This window comes from Catharus ustulatus, chromosome 6, assembly GCF_009819885.2.
Source record: "Catharus ustulatus isolate bCatUst1 chromosome 6, bCatUst1.pri.v2, whole genome shotgun sequence".
NCBI classification, from domain to species: Eukaryota; Metazoa; Chordata; class Aves; order Passeriformes; family Turdidae; genus Catharus; species Catharus ustulatus.
The window spans coordinates 58,668,070-58,693,153 of NC_046226.1; the positions used below are offsets into that span (position 1 = coordinate 58,668,070).

At 38.3% G+C, this 25,084-nt stretch overlaps 1 protein-coding gene across 2 annotated transcripts in view; it reads left to right on the top strand.

Moving 5' to 3' along the window:
- Nucleotides 1-25,084, top strand: part of LUZP2 (leucine zipper protein 2) — a 112,533-nt gene that overhangs the window by 71,823 nt on the left and 15,626 nt on the right. For both annotated transcript variants that reach the window (XM_033062543.1, XM_033062542.1), the window contains exons 8-9: nucleotides 11,683-11,757; nucleotides 14,327-14,491. In XM_033062543.1, the coding sequence (XP_032918434.1) occupies nucleotides 11,683-11,757; nucleotides 14,327-14,491 (240 nt within the window). The remainder of the gene's footprint in view (nucleotides 1-11,682; nucleotides 11,758-14,326; nucleotides 14,492-25,084) is intronic.

Below are 25,084 nucleotides of genomic sequence, written 5' to 3' on the forward strand. Positions count from 1 at the left end.
TAGAAGTGACCATGCTAGGTTGCAATAAAAACAGTTTAATAATTGAAACAAAAGTAAAATATAATAATAATAGTATATAATAATGATGATAACAAAAGGGGTTAAAAAAAGAAATCATAGCGATGCACAATACAATTGCTCACCACAATTGAGCACCACATTTGATGCCAAACTCCTCTTCCAGATAACTGCCCCAGTTAATATACAAGGCATGATATTCTATAGAATATCCTTTTGACCAATCCAGGTCACCTGTTTCAGCTATGCACGCTCCCAGCTTATTTGTGCACCCTGTCACTGGCAGAGTATGAGACACAAATGAAGTTCCTTTCTTACAATAAACACTACTTAGCAACAAGAAAAAAGCCAGTGTGTCATCAACATTATTCTCACACTGAATCCAAAACACAGCATTGTACCAGCTACTGAGAAAAAATTAAGTCTATGCCAGCTGAAGCCAGGACCATACCACCTTATTTTGTACCATTTACATCATGCCAAGTCTCATGCTTCTCAATACTCTATCACCTTCCCTATTTATTTACTTTAGATAGATAGATATACAGGCATCATTCCTGTAGTCTATGGAACACCTCTGTCAAATGTCCATAAAATGTCAACAAAAATGTCTGCCAATTGATTTAGTCCATGACTTTTACCTCCATTCCTAACAACAGTCTGTCAAGCAGAAAAGATGGTGTGAAGTGTTGGATTGTTTTTATGTTGCAGAATTGCTAGTGGATAGCTAGGCTGAAAGGATAGTGCAGGAAGGAATCTTTCCCAATGACCTGCAGCTGTACTGATTACCAAGAAGTGGAAACATCTGTGTCTGGCCAATCAGTTTGGAGGATATAAAGGAGTGGGATAGCTGGTCACAAGTTACAGGCACTTGAAGTTGGAGCTTGAGAGTCTGATGGAGTAAGAGGTGGCTGCTGGCTGTGCTGTGAGGAGGTAAGGAACATGTGGTTGTGTAAGGGATAGATAAGGTAAAAAGATAGTGTGTGAGGGACAGACAGGGCCAGGCAAAGGACTGCTTGGGGTTAGCCAGCCATGCAGACTGAAAGAAGTCAGAGTTATCAGAGAGAATTCTATAAGCAAAAAAGTCAGAGCAGTGTGAGAAAAAGGTCTGTAAAACAAGGCATGTAGAATTTGTGAATAAAGGACTAGTGGGAATGATAATTAAAGAGCTGGTGGTGATACCAGCCCTGTCCATCTTGATTTAACTATGACACTTGCTGAAGTCAATTCTGAAGCTGCACTGGTTCAGTTTTCATTAATGGGATGATCAGAGGGAAGTCAGATTCATATACCTCAGGATGTATGTTTTTAAGATAAATATCCCAAGGTGTTCAGTGTGGTGATACATGTCTAGCCACTACAGTAGTGTTAATACACACTGTTATGTAGTTATTGACATCATACAGTTAAATTTATTGGCTATTCTTACCCAAAATCAAATCTTCTTGAGGCACACACTGGACTTCCCTATCCTCCTGCATTACCCATCATCTTGATGGTGGCATGGGGCACATGATGTTTTCTGTTAACCAGTGGTTGCTTCCACTGTTGTGAGCAAATGGTGTTTGCCTTCAGGATTTTGGTGGAGTGTTACATCCTCAATCTGCCAGCTCTCTTGGGTACATAAGTATCTGTGTGACATAACATCACAACCAGATTCTCCACCTGGGCATCAGTCTTGCCACGATGTGGCAGCCCAGATGGGCTTACCTCTGCACTGACAGCTATTCTGCTTCTGTTGCAAAATAGTTAAGTTATTGGCTATTTTTCTCCTTAAGCCTGCTAAAGGCAGTTGGGTAGCTTTTACCTCTGCAAGCTGGAACCATTCACCTTCTCCTTAAGCAGTTTCTGACTTGTTGAAGGAATTCTATACAGCTGCTTTCCATCTTTGATGCCTTTCCACAAGATGGCAGCATCCATCAGTAAACAATGTATATTGCTTCTCACTTTCGGGTAATTTATTATATTGTGGGGCCTCTTCAGCATGTTACCTTCTTCTCTGATGACATTCCAAAATCTTTGCTTTCTGGACAGCCTGTGATAATTTTCCTTTTTCCATAGGAGTATAGCGAGTTTCAAATCCTCTGTATCCCCAACTTGAAAAATCTAGGAGTCAGCCTCAAATCTTTTCTGATGTTTTCTGTCAGAGGCTCCAGGTAGAGGCATTCTCTCCAGTTACACTTTAGAGCACATTTTTTTTACATCTTACCCTGGTCAAACTGGCCCAAGGGCTACTGCTTGATTTGTTCAAAGACTTGCATTGCTATATTGCAGTCATGTTTTCTAATTAATTCAAAGTAGTATATGTGGTAGCATGTTGTCTTTGATAGTAATCCTTTGCATGAAGGAAAATATGTTCTTAAAAGCTTTGAAATAACCAAATGCAATTCCATTTATTGTGCCTTGAAATAAAGATAACCCAACATGACTATGTTTATCTCTGCACATTGAGTAATCCTAGCATGAACCACAACTTAGTCTTTTCTGGGGGAAAAAAAAAACCAAACCTTTGAAATTTTGCATAAGGAAAAGAATTTGATTAAGTCCTTTTCCTTAAGGGTTTTGAACGGATTAAAATAAGCCACCAGACACAAAAAAGTATCAGCACCAATAATAGCAAGAGGGAACACTATTATTTTCTATTCCATGTTGTCATGCTGTATAAAATTGCTGGAGGAAACAGGGTTAAAATCCTCCTAAAACCCGCTTTTGGCTGTGCTAGTAAGCATGCAGTATTTGTAGTAGCTATCTATACAGTTGTCTGACTGCATTACCCACCTGACCTGTTCTTTTAACACTTGGCCTGCAACATTCTAAGAGCAGACTTTGTATCGTTCTAGTAACAGTGAACATATTAGGATGCAAATACAACTGAAAGGTGACACGTGGCCTCTGGCCCACACCAAGTGTTGGATTCAAAGTGGTCCTTTTTCTGGCACTTTTCAGGAAAAAATACTTTTTCTTTTTCCAGTTAGTCATTGTACTGTATAGTTTGTTAAATCTTACACAGAACTAGAGTCACACCCCGGTTTTGTTGGACTATACCTTCAGAAAAGTTTAGTAACTCACCTCAGAGATGAGACACTGAAGGTTTTATCTGACTTCCAAGAAGAAATAGGAGGACTTACAGGGGGAGAGGTCAGTTGAAAAGCCTATCGACTAGCTAGGTTTAGGAAGAAGAAGGAAGTTTGGCTCTAATTTTTAGGGTAAAATACCAAGAAGAACACTTTCAGAAGCTGTATTTGGAATGTATCACAATGTCATCAACAATGCATAATCCAACAGTAATTTATTCCTTTTATGTAAATGGTTATGTTTGCCCCAAGAAAAAAATATTTTTCTAGAACAAACAAAAGGTATAGCTTCTGCAGTGGTACACAAAAGACTGCTAGTGGATGTTTTTATTTTTTCTGATGTAACTAAGGAAGTGATAAGCATAAAGCTTCTAGCTACTGTTTTTTCAGATAACAAAACTTGCCTCACCCCCTTTTTATTGCTCAAGTGACTTTGAGGAATATGAACATCTCAATATTAGTTAATATGCTATTTATAAATTCTTCATCATTCAAAGTCATTATTCCAAAGACACATAGGCATTTAGTCTAATGTGATTCATCATAAGTAAAGGTTAGTACATTCATCTGAGTTAGAAGTGTACTTTGCTGACAGTAATTGCTCAGAGGATGAAATAATATGTTTTTCATAGCTAGAGAATGGTTTTTGTTGAAAGGGACCTTAAACACCTTCTTGTGTCAACTCCTTCCACCATGGGCAATGACATCTTCCATTAGATGGTGTTGCTCAAATCCCCATCCAGCCTAGCCTTGAACAATTCCAGTGATGGAGAATCCACAACTTCTCTGGGCAGCCTGGGCCAATGCTTCAACATCCTCACAGTAAAGAATTGAACAAAAAGTATATTTCTTCCTAACATTTAATGTAAACCTATCTTCTTTCAGATTACAGCCTCTTGTCCTATTACTCCATGTCCTTGTGAAAAGTCCCTTTCCAGCTTTCCTGTAGGCACCCTTTAGGCATTAGAAGGCTTCTATATAACTCACTGCTTCCTGTCAAAGACATTCTATAAGAACACCTAAGAGAGATTTAATACTTTTTTTAATTCTTCCAGGCTGATTTTTTAAAAGACTCTTTGCAATTTATTGGAATTGGGCTTGTTTAGTCCTATTGGTGTTCGTCCTTTTCTTTATTCAGCATCAAAGTCATGTTAGTTCATTTAGGCTCCCTAAAAACCTTTTTAATTGCAGCAGCAGTGAAAGTATTGCAATATGAATTTAGCCTTGAGAGAGAAAAACTTTCAGAAAAAAATCTGATTATTCTGCTGATTTGGTACTAAGATGTAAATAATTATCACTACTTTCAAATGAATAGTTCATCAAAATGCACTTTTAATGCCAGAATTTTATTCTTACTTGGTATCAGTGGGATTGATATCACTGAGCTATTTGCTCAGCATTCTGTGAAATTAAATAAATATAGATGAATGTTACAGAAAATTTTAGTCCAGCAACACATGACAGTGTTAGGAAAAGTGAAAATAAATCTTGGTAAATTATGTATTCAGAAAACCTTCACTAATACATTTGAAACCTGTTCTCTGGAACAATAACTTTTAACCCATAAACCACAAATGCTTTCCCGCATGCGGACAGTGTTACAACAATATAGTAATTCTTTGTCACATAAAATGCCTATTAAAGAACTTAAGTACTTTTCCTCCAACTTGATTTTTGATATGGAAACAGTGTCATTGAGTTCAATGTGTTATATAGCACCAGACATTCCTCTGCAAGGAAGAAAACTGTAGTCACTTCTAACAACCACTGCCTGCGTTCTATCAACTACCCAGATTTTCAGATGCCTATGTAATGCATGTACTGAAGAAAACCAGACACCTTCTAAATCATAACTGTAGTTCTGGTTTTCTGCTGATGTAAACTGTAACACTGATGGTGCTGAAGGAAGAAGTTGCCTAGCTGTATGGGCCTTACCATCTTCCATCTGATTCTAATTCTTCAGCAACGCACACTATCACAGGTGCCATCCTAGCCTTGCATTTGTCATCTTTTACTTTGTGTAATTTCCTTTTTACTGGCAATTGACATTATATTGTTCGATACAGTTTTTATGATGTTGTTTCTCTTTATTTAATTGAGCATGTGTTCTTAGGTTCTTTTAGCCACACAGGCACATGGTAGGGTTTCCCTCCAGTGAGAGGCAGGGTGATTAAGAGGGCGCTGCCAACAGGAGTGGGCAAATAGAGCTGTGCCACAGCTCTGAGAGTGTGGTACGGCAGTTTGTGCAGCAGTTCAAGTAGGCAGGGTAAGCAGGGAGGGCTGCAGGTTTCCTTCTGCTAGTGTGGTTCTTTGTTGTCTCTGTTGATTGGTTGGTTTCTGTGTTTTGTTAGTAATGTTTTTTATACAGTCAAACTGCAATTAGTAAAAGTGTATGTAGGGAAATAGAACCCTCTAAAAAGGATGTGTCTGTCCAGTCCCATTCCTGCTTGGAGTATTTGAGCTTATCAGTGGCTCCAAGAGGTGTTGCAGAAGAAACCTGCCTGCAGTGTGAAATAGGTTAATAATCTCCTTTGGATGGTGACTGAGCTTAGGGAGGAAGTAGAAAGACTAAGAAGTACTAGGGAAAGTCAAAGGGAAATAGATTGGTGGAGTTCCACCCTTCCATCCTTGAGGAGGCCCACCAGGACCCAGAGGACTCCCAAGCCTCCCACTGTCAAGCAGTAGGAGGACACCTGGTAGATGAAGGGGAATGGAAATGGGTTCCTGCTTGGGGAGGTAATAAGAATTTCTCCTGACACCCCCATCACCTACCCAGGTGCCACTTCAGAATAGGTCTGAGGCCCTGGATCTAGGTCAGCCAGAGGACATAGAAAAAAATTATCTACCCAGTGAGCCTCTCAATTACATTTTGTCTGTCAGATGGATCACTACCTCTGACATTAAAAAGAAAAGAAGGGTAGTCGTAGTGGGTGACTGCCTTCTTAGGGGAATAGAGGGCCCCATATTTTGACGAGACCCAACCCACAGGAAGGTCTGCTGCCTCCCTGGGGCTCAGGTATGGGATACTAGCAAGAGACACCCTGAGCTGATCAGGCCCTCTGATTACTGTCCACTGCTGATACTCCAGATTGGTAGCGATGAAATTGAAAAAGGAATGTCAGGGCAACAAAAAAGGACCTTGGGATGCTAGGTCAAGTGGCTGATAAGGCAGGAGCACAAGTAGTGCTCTGCTCAGTCCCTTTGGTGATGGAGAAAAATGTTGAAAGGAATAAGACAGCCCATGTTTTTAACAAGTGGCTCAAGGGTTGGTGTCTTCAGCAGAATTTTGGGTTCTTTGATCATGGGGCAACATCTATGGCACCTGGCCTGCTGGAAATTGATGGGCTCCATCTCTTTGTTTAAGGGTAGAATTTTAGCTTATGAACTAGCAGAACTTGTTGAGAGAGCTTTACACTGGGTTTGAAGGGGGAAGGGGATGCATTTGGGTGGTCTGAAAGCAGGCCCAAGGGTGATAAACCTGAGTTTGGGGTGAAATCAGTAGCCCAACTGAGGTGCATGTACACCAATGCACACAGCATGGGTAACAAACAAGAGGAGCTGGAAGCCATGGTGCAACAGCAGAGCTATGATGTAGTCGCAATCATGAAAACATGGTGGGATGATTCACACAGCTGGGGTGCTGCACTGGGTGGCTACAAGCCCTTCAGAAGAGACAGGAAAGGGAGAGGAGGTGGAGGGGTGGCACTTTGCGTTAGGGAGGCTTTTGATGGCGTGGGTATTGAAACTAGTGATGATGAGGTTGAATGCTTATGGGTAATAGTTAGGGGGAAGGCCAATCAGACTGACATCCAGCTTTGTTAGTATGATAATGGGAAAAATTTCTCCACAGAGGAAAAAAGTAAAAACCCCCCAACGCGTGTACGTGCCTGTTCATGGTCATTTCATTGTGAGCTTCATGATTGTTGCTGCGCCATGTGAAACGGATATTGTTTTGAGATCACTTCAATACTCAAACCTTTCCGGCAGCTGCCAAGCCGAGTAGGCGACAGGGCCTCCACCATGGAGATGCCAGGGTAGGGCGGGCGCGCCCGGCGGGGCCGCAGGGCCCGGGCCCGCCAGTATCCGTGGCTGGTCAGGGGCTGCAAACCTGGCGGAGCCACCCGGAGGGGCCGTGCAGTTGGAGGTGCCGCTGCCCAGCCCCTGCCCCGGGCACTGCGCAGCAGTGGGCAGGAGTGTGGAGCCCATGCCCTCTGGTGTCCGTGGCCGTGCCGTGTGCGTGTGGTGAGCGCGGCGCCGTGCCGGGGGCTGTGAGCCCGGTGGAGCCGCAGCAGGCAGGGCCATGGGGCCTCAGCGCGCCCGCAGCACGGCACGGCCCCAGGAGTGGGACGTGGCGGGTGGTGCAAGGGATGGCAGGGTCGGCGGGGCTCCGCTGCTCAGCCCGGCTCACACTTCCGGGACAGCAAATTCCAAACTTTGTTCATCTATAAGGCACTCCGGGGTATAAGGCGCACTTACGGGTTCGGACCAAAATTTTAGTCAAAAGGGTGCATCTTATACGTGTGAAATTACTGCACTTAAAGGGAGTTGCTAGGGTACATACGAAAAAATTAGGGAGACCAAAAGCTCACTTTGAACTTAATTTGGCAACTTTTGTAAAGGATAATAAAATAAGTTTTTACAAATATATTCATAGTAAAAGGAAAGATAAGACCAGTTTTTGTTCTCTATTGGATGCAGGAGGGAACTTAGTAACTACAGATGAGGAGAAGGCAGAAATGCTTGACGTCTTTGCCTCAGTCTTTAGTGGGAAGATAGTTTGTCCTCAGGACAACTGTCCTCCTGGATTGGAAGATGGTGTCAGGGAGCAGAATGGTCCCCCTGCCATTCTGGAGTAGGCAGTCAGAGAACTGCTGAGCCACTTGGATGTTCATAAATCTATGGGACCAAATGGAATCCATCCCAGGCTGATGAGGGAGCTGGCAGATGAGCTTGTAAAGCCGCTCTTCATCATTTACCAACAGTCCTGGCTCACTGGTGAGTTGTAGATGACTGGAAGCTGGCCAGTGTGACACCCATTGACAAAAAGGTTAGGAAGGAGAATCCTGGTAATTTTAGGCCAGTTAACCTGACCTCAGTGCCTGATAAGGTTATGGAGAAGCTTATACTGAGTGTTATGCAGCAGTTACGGGATGGCCAAGACCCAGCCAGCATGCATTTAGGAGGGGTAAGTCATATTTGACCAACCCGATCTCCTTTTATGACCAGGTGACCTGCCTGGCGAATGCAGGAAAGGCTGTGGATGTTGTTGTGTACCTGGATTTCAGCAAGGCCTTTGACACTGTCTCCCACAGAATACTCCTGGAAAAGCTGGCAGCCCATGGCTTGGACAGGAGCACTCTGTGCTGGGTTAAGAACTGGCTGGATGGCCGGGCCCAGAGAGTGGTGGTGAACGGTGCTGCATCCAGCCGGGAATCTGTCACCAGTGGTGTCTGTCAGGGGTCAGTGCTGGGGCCTGTTCTGTTCAGTATTTTTACTGATGAGGGTATTGAGTCTTTATTAATAAATTTGTGGATGACACTAAGCTGGGAGCATGTGCTGATCTGCTGGAAGGTAGGAGGGCTCTGCAGAGAGACATGGAACAGTTGGATGGATGGGCAAAATCCAATAGGATGACATTAATAACTCCAAGTTTCGAGTCCTGCATTTTGGCCACAATAACCCCCTGCAGTGTTACAGGCTGGGGAGGGTGTGGCTGGACAGTGCCCAGGCAGAAAGGGATCTGGGGGTGCGGGTTGACAGCCAACTGAACATGAACCAGCAGTGTGCCCTGGTGGCCAAGAAGGCCAATGGCCCCAGGCCTGGATCAGGAATGGTGTGGCCAGCAGGAGCAGGGAGGTCACTCTGCCCCTCTACTCAGCGCTGGTGAGGCCACACCTCGAGTGCTGTGTCTAGTTCTGGCCCCTCAGTTTAGGAAGGACTTTGAGTCACATGAGTGCATCCAGAGGAGGGCAACAAGTGAGGCTGGTGAGGGGCTTGGAACATAAGCCCTGTGAGGCATGACTGAAGGAACTGGGGCTGTTTAGCCTGGAGAAAAGGGGACTCAGGGGTGACCTCATCACTCTACAACTTCCTGAAAGGTGGTTGTAGTCAGATGGGGGTTGGCCTCTTTCTCCAGGCAACAACTGACAGAATGAGAGGACACAGTCTTAAGCTGTGCCAAGGGAAATATGGGTTGGATATCAGGAAAAAGTGTTTTACAGAAAGGGTGATAAAGTATTGGAATAGTTTGCCCGGGGAGGTGGTGGAATCACCATCTCTGGATGTGTTTAAAAAAAGACTCGGTGCCATTGTCTAGTTGAGGTGTTGGTCTGGGTTGGAACTCAAGGATCTTGGAGGTCTCTTCCTACCTTGTAAAACTACTAAAAAAAAAAAAAAAAATAGCTGTACTGAAAAATAATTTAATACGTTTAATACATAACAGTATAAAATTGTTAAAGATGTGAGAAATTTCTTGGTCTAGTTCTATGAGAAGTCTCTCTGCATCACATAGAGTCAATGTTCAGTCTTTCAAACATTGTCTGTGGCCCTGTTTATAGTGAGAGCTATAGTATCCTGCATTTAGGAAAAAATCCAAAAAGTTACTGAACTCTAGCAATTTCTTGTAGCTTAGTAATTTTTTCTCTAGTAAACCACTGATAAGTCCACTTAAATTTTGCAAACTGATGAAATGAAAGGATTATTTCTGTAGTGGATTCTCTGTTGCCAGACTAAAAGACCAAACATTTAGTCTGATATGTATGTTGTGACACTGACTGGTGTTGCCTGTAAGAAGTGTGATGCAATGGAAATTATTGACTGCAATTCACAAGAGACTTTCCCACATCTGAACAAACAGTTGACTTCCACTCTGAAACAAGTTTGGTTTTGACTAATGAAACTGTGACTCTAGTGATATATCTGAAGATAAATGCCTAATCCTGTTTTAAAATGCAACTAAGTTCTTTACATGAGTTGGGAACTGAAAGTTCTGGCTTTTGACATTTCATTTGGCAGTACAGCCTATGCCTAATGCTAATAAATATCATATTTGCTGCCTGCTGAGGAGGCTTGCCTAAGCTCATCACCTCATCTATGAGACCAGCTTAACCACCTTCATAGGATTTACACTTAACAGCATTAGTGTAGTGTGGCTATCTATTAAGCTATGCTACAAGGAGCAGAGTGCAGATCTTGAAAAGTCTGTCGAGGAAAAAAATCTCTGGCTGGGATTGAACTCCAGAAACCTGGGAGCATGGGGTGCTGTTGAGGGAAAATATACTTTAAATGTTGGGTTGAAATAAAAATGTGTTGTTCTTTATCTGATAAATTATGATTTTATCCTATTATTCTGCATGTACAAAATGTATATTTACTTAATCAGAATTTCAGAGAGAAAAGATAACTGGCTAGTCCAGTATCCTTCTCTATGGTTCCCTTTTCAAACAGGGAAAACAATGGCTAGCCTGGTTTTTTGGCAAGTACAACAGCAAAAGAATTATTATTCCTTTTGAATGCATAGTAATGTGTTATTAATGACAAGGCTGAGAACCACAGGAATCTGGGAGCTTCTGCTTCCCTGAAACAGAAAATTCTTGCAGAGAATGTATTTCCTTCAAGTGAGTAGTCTGGGTTTATATACCTCCTCGGGAAGGAGAGAGAAAATAATTGTCTTTATTTACTGAACCTTTAAAAGTATCTTCTGAATCCCTGTGCTCCATACATGATATGTACTTCTGGATGAGAGGAGAGTGATTTCAGTTTGGTGCAATCTGCAGGAAGCACTAGGGTCATATAGGACAAGATTGACTGAGTCTGTATCATGTAAAATTAGACAGTATGCTACTTCTGCCCATTTAACCATAACAAATGGTGATTTATGCTGTCTGTGCAGTCACTAACTTGAAAAGTTAGGATTAAAGACATGTCACATGAAATTAAGTATACATGACATATACATTATATAGAGCCAGAAATCCTTCTACTCAGGGTGCAGGCTACCAACCTGATCCTGATTTCAAACACAAGTCTCCCAAAATGCTTTCCCACTACGTAGTTGCATAGCTAACTATTCCTGTGGATTTTCCTTTTATATTTCCAGGAAAATATATGGAGAAAAAAAAAGGTTATTAGTATAAAAGGTTACCTCCTTGTATACTAATAGGTAATACAATTTCATAAGTGTCTGCATGAAAGAATGTTTAGGTGTTTTCAAATTTGTCTGTTTATCCCAAATTAGCTTAATGTTGGCATTTCAATGTTTAGAACTGCAAAATAACGTTCAAATTTTACTCAGAAGTCAGACAATTGAACAAAATAATTTAAAGTCATTTGAATACCTTGACTTTTCTAGAAGGATATTATGGCATAATATTAAATATTTTAGTATAGAATTTTGCTATTGACATTTAATTATTTGAAATTTGCATTTCCATCAGTGTGAATGCTCATTTGACCATATTTTTTTTTCCCCTCAGGAAAAGCAAATCTGACCCAATCCATACATATTACTTGTAAAATTTGTATTCTTTCCTCTCTCACATGGAAAAAATGGCTTGCAGATTGTATCAGCTTTTTTTCTTGATTCCCACAGGCACAACAGCTAACAGATCTGGAGCAAAAACTATCAGCTGCAAAAGACAAATTGGAAAATGCAGCCCTTGACAAAGTAAGAAGTGTAATGCAATGTAATCATGTGTACCTCTATCAGCTGTGGATGTTTTGGTGTAATTTGACAAAATCAAATGAAAGCCTTGCAGTTATTTAGATGCATACTAAGTTGCATCTGAATTGTACCTGGGAGTGATTCTACTGAAATCAGGGGAACTTATCATGATATGTGAAGTTAAGTACATCTGCAAAGTTATTTAAAAAGAGGATGGTCAAATTAAGGAAAAAAAAAAAAGCTCAAAAAATGTTACACTGATTTTTAGTAGATTTAGATATTTATTGTTTGTGCTGACTGTAGACTTAGTGTTTTTTCATAAGTTTTACACTACAGCACTTTTCTATTTCCCACCATGGACCCCTAGAATGTCTACAAATTTTGCATTACCAGATCCCAAATATCAAGAACAGTGTGGCCAGTAGGACTAGGAGAGTGATTGTTCTCCCGTACCAGAACTGGTAAGGGCACACCTCACATAGTGTTCAGTTTTGGGCCACTCACTAAAAAAAACAACATCTTAGTGTTGGAGTGAGTTCAGAGAAGGGAAACAAAGCTGGTGAATGGCCTAGAAAACGTGTCTTCTGAGGAGCATCTGAGGGAACTGGCATTGCTTAGTCTGAGGAAGAGGAGGCTCATGCTTATTGCTCTCTACAGCTGTCTGAAAGGAAATTGTCATGAGGCAGGGGTTGGTTTCTTCTGCCATGTCTCAAGTGAAAGGATGAGAGGAAATTACCTTAAATTGTGCCAGTGGAGGTTCAGATTAGAAATTAGAAATTTTATTTTCACTGCAGAAGTGATTAGACATTGGAATGAGCTATCAAGGAAGGTGGTGGAGGTACCATCTCTAGAAGTGTTAAAGAGGCATCTGGATATGCATTTGGGTGTAGGGGTGATTAAAATGGTGCTATGTTGACAGATGGTCTTCCAGGTCTTTTCCATCCTTGATGATTCTGTGGATCCAGCCATGTGATAGGAGTCCCCTCGCCTCCCCTCCCTGGAACTTCCCTTCCCTGTATTATATGTATGCTTGTGTATTAATATGTTACTGTAAGTAATAGCCACAACTGTTACATATTTGTTTTCCATCACAACAAAATTATTCTAAAATAAAACATATAAATACATATAAAACACAAAAAATTGTGTTTTTTCACTCTAATCGGCCCCAAGGGATCTATTACCAAGAATCTGAGTTACCCTTGCCTTAAGGGGCAGGTCATAACATATTTCATCTCCTATATCTTTAATTTTCCCTATTGTGTTCTGATTAATAGCCTTTCTATGGTTGCCTTTTATCCTATTATTTTAATACACTCTACTAACTGGCTTTGTTTAAGGTTTTTTTAAGAAACATTCCCTTTTTTTCCAAATTTTGGGATGCATCTATGCTTTCAGTTCAGGGTAAGTTTATCTGATGTAAAACAGAGTATTTGTCATGTTCTCTGAAATATTTGCTAAGGAAATAAACTAGAACATGCTGTGTATACCATTGCTTAGGATTAATATGACTATAAAATAATTTTATATTTTATATGTAATATTTCACATACTTGATATGTAGTGTGTAATGTTATATACACGTTTTCCATCACACATACATATGTTTTCTACCAGCTTTGCCATGGCATACCTTGATGTATGTACCTTTAAAAAATCTTTCATTATTGAAATATGAATGCATTCTGTATTTACAGGTGCATTTTTAATAAAAATAAAAAAACTAGAAATTAGGTGGTTTTTTAATGCTAATGCTGCTAACCTCTCCTTGAAGTTAGTGTAAGGAATTATCTCAGTGGCTAACATTTCACATGTATTTTGATTTGATGAAACAAAGATTTAAAATATTATTTCCCCACTGCTATAGTTATCTCATTGTTCTTGCTCTCACAGTGTATTTCAATTACAGACTTCTGTTTCCATTAGTATATCTATCTATGTGTCTGGGAGTAAAATAAAAATGTTTTAACGTGAATTGCAAGCACCTCACCACTTAGAAGTTTTATTTTGGCTTAATAAACAGTAGTGGGTCTGGACCAATGTATTCTTAACTGTTAAAAAGACCTATGTATTCTTTAGTATATAGTGCAAAAGTATAATATGCTCATGAGGGAAGCCATCTTAGTTGGATTAAAATCTATCTATAATGTGGAAAAATACCAATTATTTGAAATGTTATTGACTAAACTCCATGCAAAGTCTGTGTCTTGCAGTACTTATGACCTTTCTGTAGCTATTATACATAAAAGGCTAGATACTGTGTGATATTTTATAAATTGTAACTTTCTTTTCAGAAAAAAATTGCATTAAAGTATTATTTGCACTAATCAATGTGGATAAAACTGCATGAAGGGATGAGAAGAGAGTGCAGTGACTTCCTAGGCAGTTTGGTGTCTAATGTACAGCAACCTAATCACAAAAAAATACTGCTTTAGACAGTCTTAATTCCCTTCATCAATAAGAAAATGCAGCAGCTGCTCATAAGTGTTTGGTTTAATACAGATAGAGAAAGTAAGCAGTTGTGTTCATCATAGCATATCTTAGAGAAGTGATGGTTTCTTATTTTCCCTAGGAGTCACAGCTGAAAGCTCTGAAGGAGACTGTGGAGCTTTGCCTGTCTTCTGTTCTGCACAATCAGCCTCCCACAGTTAATGTAACCTCTTCAAAACCAGCTGAGAAGCTGACTTCCTCAAATACAAAGGGCTCCAAAGTTCCATTTCAAGTGGCAAGCACCAAGGTATGATTTCTCTCCAGGGTGGGGGTTTTTTGTAACATCTTTGAAAGTTTGTCCTATAAGAACATCAGACTGAAACTAAGGAAGATTTCAAATTCCTTGCAAGATTAGGAGAAGTTTTGAGGATACTTTTAAGACTGTTTCTGATGTCAAATTGTTTTTTAGTTAGGAAGCACCTATATTTTACTGAGTAACAAAATTATATCACTTGGTAAATGGATCGTGTCTGCACAACAAATCTACAATGAAGACGGATTTGCATTTAAAATAAATGAGTGTGCCAATTCGTTGGATTATTTACCTGTCAGGCACTGGTAGTGAGTTTGTGGTAATACACCACTAAACAGTAATATGGGGTTTGTTTATCATACTTTCTTTCAGCGGGAAAATAAAATTATATAAAAACCATAAAATAATCTGGGACACCCGAATCAAAATTGCCAGAATGGATCAATGAACTTGACAATAGGCCATACGGAATACTCCAGTCTTGCAAGATGAGAGGGGCAGTTTCAAAGAAAGTGTGAGGGGGAAAAAAAAGAGATGAAAAGTATTTTGAGTCAATAAATTCAAACATTATAGTACAGTCAAGATTTGCAGTGATTAACAACTGTCCTAATAAATTCCATCTCCAGTGTTGCATTTTGCTTCTGAATTCAACTGATTCAATAGATAAAAGAAATCTGTAATTTCAGTGAAAAGGAAGTTTTACAGAAGAATGAATGAAGGGCACTTCAATGTCCTGCTTTCATACCAAAACTGAAATAAAAAGAGGAATTGCTAACTCAGAGCCAGTTTGTAATTTGTGAATGGCTGCTGTTGATATTCACTGTTAGTGCACAGACTGAAGCCAAAAATTCTTTCTATATGTAATTAAAATACAATTGCAGAAAGCAGAATATAATTATAAAACTGGATATCACATCGCTACTCTTAAAATTATGATTGGCTGTTCCTTAATAACTGTTTTACAGGAAGAAACCATCATTCCCAAAAATTATTACCTCTGGAAAAAAAGCACTGCCTTAAGTAGTAGCAGCACAAAAGTATGGTAGTGTTCATTTAGATTAAGCTCACTGGACCTATGTTCTACATGACAGTAGACTTTTCTTTCACAGGTCATTCAAACTGAGCAGAACTCTGGGATTTCAGGAGCATATTGTTCCTAATTAATGTGTCTGTAGAATTATCTTGCTCTTACTGTCCTTTTCTTCAGGTTGGAAGTGTTCATGCCTCTGTCATGAGAGCAGAGAAGTACTGAAGAATAAGGGCCAGCTAGACATTATGTCTGTGATTGAGACTGGTCTAGGGTCAGAGCCTTTGGAGAATTTGAGGTCTCCGTGATGTTAGGGACATGACAATACAGCATAGATAATAGAATTAGGTTTTTGATATTTGACTGAAATACAGAGTATTCTTCCTTCTTTTTTTTTTTTCAATGTTCATAGTAGATTTTGTGTTTAATGAACTTGGTAAAATGTGTCAGACCTTCTGTACTATAGCCTTTTGAGAAACCAGCCTTTAGTCCTCTGTATACAGAAGTGCTTGAACAAGTTAAACTGCCTCTTAATGGGCAGTGCTCATATTTCTCTGCACTTGGCATAGGCCATGAAAACGTCTGAAAGAATAACGGTCTGGAAACCTCTTCTTCCACACACTGACACCTCATTATTAAAAAACTATGTATTATCTGTGATTATAAAACTGAAGAAATTGCTACTGTGAATCAAGTTGTTAAAGAATCATAGTTGGTCACCCTGTGCACTTGAGCTGTATAGGTGTTCTTTTATTATTATACCCTTTCATATATATCTTCTCCTTGGCTTTTTTTCCCTTTGACAAACACCAATTAACTCTGCAATAAAGATGTATAGCTCTCTTTTTCATTATTATTAGAATTGCTACAATAGGCTAGCATTAGGGGGAATATGAATGTATATGATTAGTTAAATATTATATACATAAAAGTGGAAACTTAAGATGAGCAGCACTTACATATCTTGTCTGATAAGTAGCAATTTCACGTTCAAGCAACAAATGATATTTTGTCTGGTAAATATCTTAAGATATTCTCATCCAGTCTAAAAATTGCTTTCTAAAATGTCAAACTTACTTCAGATCCATGGAAGGATAAATCATACAGTGCATGATAGCTGTACCACTTGGGGACAATTATTTGTGGGATGGGGATGCTTCCTCATTTGAAAAAAAGTTCCAAATAATTAGGTTGTATAGTTGTATTCGTTACTGGTAACTGTAATACCTGATACTGTAATAGCTTGTTAGAGATAATTAGGGCAAGAACCTGGTGTAGAAAGGATAACCAGGAAAGCAAGTTACCACATTTCTTGAAAAGAAAGAACTTGGGCATTTTGTTTTTTTGTACAGAATGATATGAAAAAGAATAAATTAGGTTTAAAAAATGTGTGCAAAGCAGTGCATTGTTAACTGCCTGAATCAGTGCAAAATAAAGTTGTTGTTCTAGATAGTTCATTAACCTGGAAAATTGTGTAATAATGGGAAATTATTACATTTAAATCATAGGAAAAGTATCAACTGATCAAAAGCAGTATAAATCTGACATCTGGGTTTTTTTACATTCTTGCATGTTGCAAATATTAATTCCTTTAAAACATGTCAAACACAGAATTTGCCACATAAATTTGCACTAATATTTTAATTCAAACCCATTTTGCCTGTCATGTACCTGTCATAACACAACACTGGTGCTGAAAGTACACATTGACAAATGGATTTAGTGCACTGTATATACAAGTTCAACTAAAATCAAGCATAACCTGAAGATGGATCATTAATCCTGAACCATGAGGCTTTTAGCTTTCTGTATTATTGACTATAACTTTTATTATATAATTTCTTTTGCACTGTAATGTCAATAACTGTTCTATGTTCAGCCAGTGGAAAACACTTCCAAACTAGCTGAGAGTTGCATCCATCTTTTGTTGTAGCACTTTCCTTGTAGCCTCATTCCCTTTACAGAGGTGGTGATGAAAGAGAAAAATGAAGACACAAGAGGACTGAAACTCAGCTTTCCTTTTTATTCTCCATATGAATGCCTAAGGACTGGGATACTTAAAGAGTGTAGTTTATGGATGGAAATCATAACACTGACTGGGCTGACAACCATGGGAATTGTGGGTTGGGGTAATCAGAGAATCAAAGCACTGCTACTGACCTAGTGATGCATTTTCTGCACTTAAGTCATGGCATGACAAAAAAACTATGAATTTATATGGAGCTAGTGGAGAGATTGCATCCTTACTCCATTTCTATTAATTCCCCTTTCTGAAAAAGGTTAACATTATACCCTATAAAAAACCAAAAATTTTAATAATATCTTTGGCTGTGCTGTGTAAAGACACCTGTGCTACAAATACGAAAAAAATAAAAAACAAGCTTTAGTAGCACTGTTGGAAATTAACGGCAAACCAAAATCAAAAGTGAAACAGAAGAAAATCCTATTTCCAATACTGAGGTTGAATACAAAAATCGAGGGGAACACAGTGATACAACAATAATAGGGGCTAGCTTGTTCCATAGTGGGGTTTTTTTCTGATTGAATAGTCTGACTTTCTGTAAGCACTGTAATTTCACAATCTGTTTTGCTCTGCTTGTATATATCAGATTTTCTATGTTTGCACAGCAAACAGCAATGATTCTCACACAGCATGAAGAAAATCTGCTCCTCTAACAACAACAAACTTGTCATGAGTTTTTGGATGCAGGTGTTCTAGGAAGAAAAATTAATAAGAGGAAATTTTTTCCGTCATTTCACTAATACAAATATTGTGAAGCTGTTTTAATCAATGAATGTTTGATTAGAGATGCCTCCTTCCTGGGTCACAATTCCATTAGCTTCTCATTGCATCCAACAGAGAAGAGCAACGAAATGTATTTACAAATATATATATTGCCTATATGTATATTTATATAGATAGATGAGAGATATAGCTAAAGCTATAGATATAGATACAAATGGATATCTAGGTCGATCAATTGATGTCAGGGAACCAACTGCCTTCCTTACCATTTCTACTGGTGAATGTAATATCATACTTGGACTGTCATAATGGCAATAGTTGTAGCTGTGAATCATGAGACATTTGGGGGGAAAAATGTGTGATTTAGTGGTTCCATGCTTTATCTTCCTTCATGTTTTTGCCACGCTATAGCAGAACACCCCCTAGAAAATCACATGGGTAGACATAAAAGTTTAAAGTTTAACTCCCACTGCAGATTAAGTGGAAGAAAAAAGTGAAAAATCACCACAAATTAATGATTTTAAGATTAAGCTAGTCTCTCTAGAGTTGCATAAAATTGTTTCTGTGTGAATTTAGAGCCAAAAATAGCAGAAGAGCAACACCTAGCTTTTTTGAAAAGCTACTGACTTGCATAAAATTCTGCTGAAAGGCAGTTAAAGTGTTACATAAATACAAAGAGCAATTTAACTTGGCCAAGATGACACTTCAACTTCAGACAATAATACAATGCCTAGGTATTTTCAGTATATTTAGTGTACTATCACACATGCTAATCTGAGATGTTCAACTACAGCAAGCAAACCTAAATCTCTGTCAAGAAGACGTAACAACCCCAGCCATATGTCCAGATACATAATTTAGAGATTAAAATGCATATAATAATTATGGAAGAAGTTTTGGTTGTTGGTTTATTTTTTTCTCTCAACAGCTTTTTCCCCCAAATAGTAGGAAGTCTAGAGAAATGTATAATGATAATGGGATAGATAATAATATATACAATGAAAATCCAGGTTCATCCTGGATCAAATGATGGGCAACCTGTGCTTTAAAGTTGAATATTTTTTCGCTTTTAAACTTTTATTACAGTGTATTTAATAAGTTTTTCTATTCCTGTGTAAAATGTAAACCACAGTTTACTTGCCATCTTGTTTTTCATTTGTTCCTTTTTTTTTTTTTAATTATTTTATATGTGTAAAATCTCAGGAAGACAAAAATGTATTAGTTCACTTTTCTTGTTCAGGGCCTGAAAGAAGACTTGTATGTGTTTGGAGATGGAATTATTTCTGCATTTTGCCATAACACTCTTAATTTTAATCTTGATTTTTAAAAATTTTTTAATGGACTGCTGTTTCACTTATTGTCCCGGAGTAGGGTAAATGCTGCTGTCTTGGGTTACAATACACGATGTGTTCAAAAGTATCTATTCTATCACCATCTGATGAGACCAGGTGGGGCAGTGATCCTTATCTCTGTGGGAGATATTCTGCTAATGGGCCATCCATTGAAACCAGGCAGGGCATTGTTCTTTATCTTTTCACAACCCATCCTTCCTCCAGCCAGTCATTTTCTGCTCATGGCCATTGAGTCCCACTGTGGGACTGATAAAATTACTGCATCCCGTTGGAAGTTGCTCCAGCCAGGGGGAAGAGCCCAACATTTCTTACCAAGATAAAAACAGAGGTTTTGGGACACTAAGGGAGCCCCTTTCTCCACTGGACTCCAGAGGAAAACCGGGTTTCTCCACATCACCACTGGAGCTCCAGAGGGAAACTGCACCTTGTACAGGAGCACTGCTCCAACTGAGCCACATCTGTCACTGCAGGAGGATGCAGCCACCATTTAATGGGACTGCTACCAACACCCTGCCTGACGGGGTGTCAGGTTGTACTCTGACTTTGTCAGGGTTTGGGGTTTGTTTCTTTGTAGTACTGTATTTCTATTTTAATTTCCTAGTAAAGAACTGTTATTCCTAATTCCCATATCTTTGCCTGAAAGCCCCTTGATTTCAAAATTACAACAATTTGGATGGAGAGGGTTTACATTCTCCATTTCAAAGAGAAGTTCCTGCCTTTCTCAGCAGACACCTGTCCTCCAAACTAGGACAGCTGTAAAATGCAGCATGGGCAGCAGAATGAAACAATGTTCTATTCCTATTATTTTTGCTAATCAGTTGATCCTGCATTTTGCCATGCAGTACTTCTGTTTTCTCATTTATTGAATCGGGGCACTGTTTACTGCAAAACAGAGTAGGTGAGCTCTTTCAAGCATGCTGATTCTTATCTGATCCACACTTTTTCATTGTTCCGAGTAAGTTTCAATGTATGATTTGACAGGGAAGGACTAAACACCAGGAGACAAGATGGAGACAACGTTGCATGAAGGTCTACTGTTGTTAGTGACACACAGACACATTATCAAAACATACCATATTTTCTTTTTTTCTTACTTATCATTTGTTTCTAATGCCTCTTTCTTTTCCTTCCTTTTTTAAAAATATTGCTTTGGATGCCCTTTTCCTTGCATGTTTTCTGAACACCATGTTGTCCTTATTATCTGGAGTTGTGGAAGGTTGATTTGGGGGTGGGATTTTGCTTCATCTTGTTTATTTTAATGAGTAGTGCTATCTAGGTGATGAATTTTCAGGTACCACAAGGCTCTGATTTGCATAGGTCAGTCACACAGGGTTCTATATTTGTCTTTGTAATTCTTCAGCTGTTTCAACTGTCAAATTGTTTATGAATGTGGGTTGGTGTTTGCAGGTGGCAGTATAAGTAGGTAGAAAGTGTAGTATTGAGAACAGTGGGAATGTTCTGGAGGTATTGGGAGTAGCTGTAGGGGATTCTGAAGTCTTGTGGCATACTCAGGACTACAGTATTATATATACCATATACTATATATTATAAGGTATATTGGGGAAAAATATCTCTAGATCATTTTTTATACTTAGAAAGATTTCCTGAATAAGAAATTTTGTGTAATATTTTGCCAGACAGTAATAGAAGACCCTGAAAATCATGGTGAAATTTAAATACAGAAATAAGACTTGAAGGATACTTTTGTTACTGCCAGGTAGAAAAACCTAATAGAACTATCCTACCTTTAAAAACATATTATAAAAATATTGATATGTAAGTGCTTTCATATCAGATCTGTAGCAAAGATAATATTCCACAGAACTGAAGCATTAAATAATTACAAGGCATCATAAGTAGATACAGCTTTTGCTACATGCAAAGCCAGTTATTTCTCAAGTTGCCCCAGTTTTTTACTTTACTAAGAAAAGCAAAAAATTGAAACTTTTTAATTTAAATAGAAGGGGTTAATGATATGCATGCCAAAGGTTTATTACAAAGTCTTTTGAAAGAACGAGAATTCAAGAAGGTCTTGTTATGTTGTGTGGCCAATCCAGTCATATTTGTAGGTGAGCTACATAGAGCACTCAGTAATAAATGTAATTCTTTCCTTGGCCATTTAGAGGTTATTCCACTTTTCCTTTTATCTAGGTATTATAGGCTCAAGTATATTTGCTGCAATAAAGTGCCTTGAAAACAATTAAGGAATGATACTTCCATGCTCTTAAATACATCCAACAGCATATACATGCCTACATGATATAAATAAAGGTTTTAGGACCCAGTTCTCTTGAGATATATATGCAAAGGATGTCCATGGACCTCAGCAACACACTATCAGATTAATTATAAAAATTACTGTGGCATAACTTTATGATAAGAAAGTGACTCAACTGTTGCCATGAGATCTGAACTCAGGACTCCAATCCTGTAATACTACACAAACATTTTCCTTAAAGCATGTGCCAGGATGGAAAATTAATGTCAGAACAGAAATGTCATAGAAAAGTGCTACATTTGGGGATTAAATAAATAGAGGCAAGGAAAGTCTTACAGGAAGCCCTTCTTTTTTTGTAAAGGCAGTGAGCCTTCTCAATTTCCACTGAAATTGCTGTGGTTGTGCTTAGGACTTTTCAGGACCAAACCTCTAAATGTATTATCACCAGCTTTCCCACAGCAGTAAGCTCTCCTCCAAATCCATAACATGTATCCAAATCACGCATTGCTACATTCTGAGAAGCAGAACTGGCTTTCAGCAAATACTTCTATCCTTAGCCCAGCTGACTTCAAAGAAAGTGAATTTGAGTAGCAATAGAGCATTTCTCTCACCTATTAAAGTCAGAAGACTCCTGATGTAATGTAGTAGCATCTACCTACAGAGCAGTAGAGATCTAATAGGACTTGTTAAATTTTCCAGCTGGGTTATATGAAGTGTAATTTAGTTGTGTTTTTTTAAGGCACAAGCTTTTCTATCTTAGTATACACTCAAAATATAGATGCTTTTCGAGAGATACTTTTCTCTTCTTTAAATATCAGCCAAATGATTGAAGTGAGACAGAAGCTGTAGACAACTGTGAGAATACCTACCTGGTTATAGATGATGACAGAAAGCAAATATTTCACCACTTTCACTGATTGCTCTTATGGAATAGAGTGTTGCTTATGGTAAGACTGAAATCTTGTATTGTCTTTTACTGACAAGATATAATTGCCATTTCCATGGGCTCATTTTGCATATGCATTCTTGCATATGTAGAAATTTTAATCTGGTATTCATGTTAGCATATTTTGATTGAATTTGCTACATAAAGAACAATTTTGGCTATTTTTAGAAAGGAAAGCCTGTTTAGGTTTTGGCAGAATGATAAGCCAAGTGTGCTTTAAATTTACTTTGCAATTATGTCCTCTATAAAAATAGAGCAGGTAAGCAATAGCCTAATTACTACAGGTAATAAATGAGAAATTAGGAAGACACATGAAGCTGAATATGTCACATTTTTCATTGTGTTACCATAAAATTATGGAACACAGGTGCTCTTGAAAAAGATATTTGGGAAGTTTTAATGTTCAGTGATCCACAAAGATGAATAGCTGGATTTTGTAGTGGTGTTATGCTGCAGTGCAATTTCAAGTAATGTTGGAGTAGTATCTGTTCACAAATTTCAGTATTTTTTCTTGTATTACAGAGTACTTGCACGTGTGTAGCTGCAGATCTCAGTTCTGTTATCTGCAGAAAATTACAAATGTCTTTTTAATTAAGAATATTTCTGATAACTACTTAAAAGTGTGTAGTAGTAGAATTGTCCTGGTCATAGCATGTACCTGAACACCCTCTGTGGTAGGCTATTAATAAATTCCAGACTTCTACAGGTTAGTTCTGTTATCAGCATACGATATCAATCCACACTTTAAACTATTTATTTTCTTTGCTAGTAAGGAGACACACTTTCAGGTATGTGTTCACTAAGCACTATTTAGAACAACTTAGATATTCTCTCTTCTTTTTTTTTTTTTCCAGCTAAATAGAAGTAAATTTATCATTCTGACTCTGTTGAAAACTGAGGTACAATGAATCTTCACAGAGCTACTCTTATTGATCCAGAAAAAAATGGTTGTATACATTTTTAAAAGGGCTTTCACACCCTCAGCTGCATCAAAATACAAATAAGAAACTGCAGTTGCTCCAAGGAAGCGAGGCAACTGAAAGGGTTGGTTTAAGGTTCTATTAGAAAACTGAAATTATCTCAAATATGTAACGCTTTTAAAATAAGCTGTATTAGAAAAAAACAGCAGAATTCAGTACACAATAACACATGGAACTTCTTTGTATGTGCAGCTAGGCATTTTTAGAACTGCAATTCCTCTCCTGTGAGTCCTTTCTCCTTTACCAGTCCCTTACTATCCTGGAGGTCTTTGGGTGTCTTTTGGTTGTACTGGCTGCACCCATTCTGCAAATGCAAATACATTCTGTATATTACTAGTGGAAGGTGACCTATTGCTATTTTTATTTTCTGTTTCTGTGGTACTTTTTTATCTTTGAGCACTTTTGTGAGTTTGCTGCATGTCATGCTGGACTACCCTGGAAAGGATGCTTTGCTCTGCTCTCTGACAGAGACTATCATCCTCCAGCTCACTGTAGTTCAGGGATAGTTCATCCTTTCTGTGTGTACTTGCTCTCATATAGAAAGGATGTTCAGTTAGAGATAAGATCCTCTGGTTTGAGGTGGTTAGGAACTGGTTTATTTCCCCAAGGAGACTTGAAGTAGAAGACTTATTAAGTAGGAAATACTAAAAATAGTGTTTGAAAATTTCAGTATATTCCCTAGCTCTTGACAAACAAAACTTTTAAAACTTTATTTTCCTTTTAGAATAGTTTTTTTTCCAAGCAATAAAGGACACCAGAAGATTTAAAAAGCAAAAATTTAAATGAATAATGTATATAATGTCCAACATAACATACTGCTATGAGGCAGTTGCATTTATGAGGGAAAATTTTGCACTCATAGATGAAAAGAATGATACATTGACATCTAGATATGTCATCTATCATCCCACGTGATCTATTTGATAGCAAAGTCCTTTCACTTTGATGGATGTTCAGCTATTTGAGATCATTGTGGATGTTCATCTTGGAGAAACTCCTTTGTAACCAACACAAATATCTGTAAAATGTGAAGAAAATTAAATGTGATCTTTTAGTATCCGTGCTGAATATATCTTAACAATTTCCACTTCTAAACAAAGTGGGGTTGTTCTAGATTATTTGTAAAACTTTGAGTTTTGCTCAATGCTGAGTGTTGGTATAAAATAAGCAGCTATTTTCCACATTAGAGATAGTTGAATATAGTGCAAATTGGAAAAAAAAGGAAACAACTATAACAACAAGCATGTTTACTTTAGAAATGCTATGTAGAAGTTTAAAGATCTGGTACATTATAGGATTTGCAATCCTTTAAAAGAAA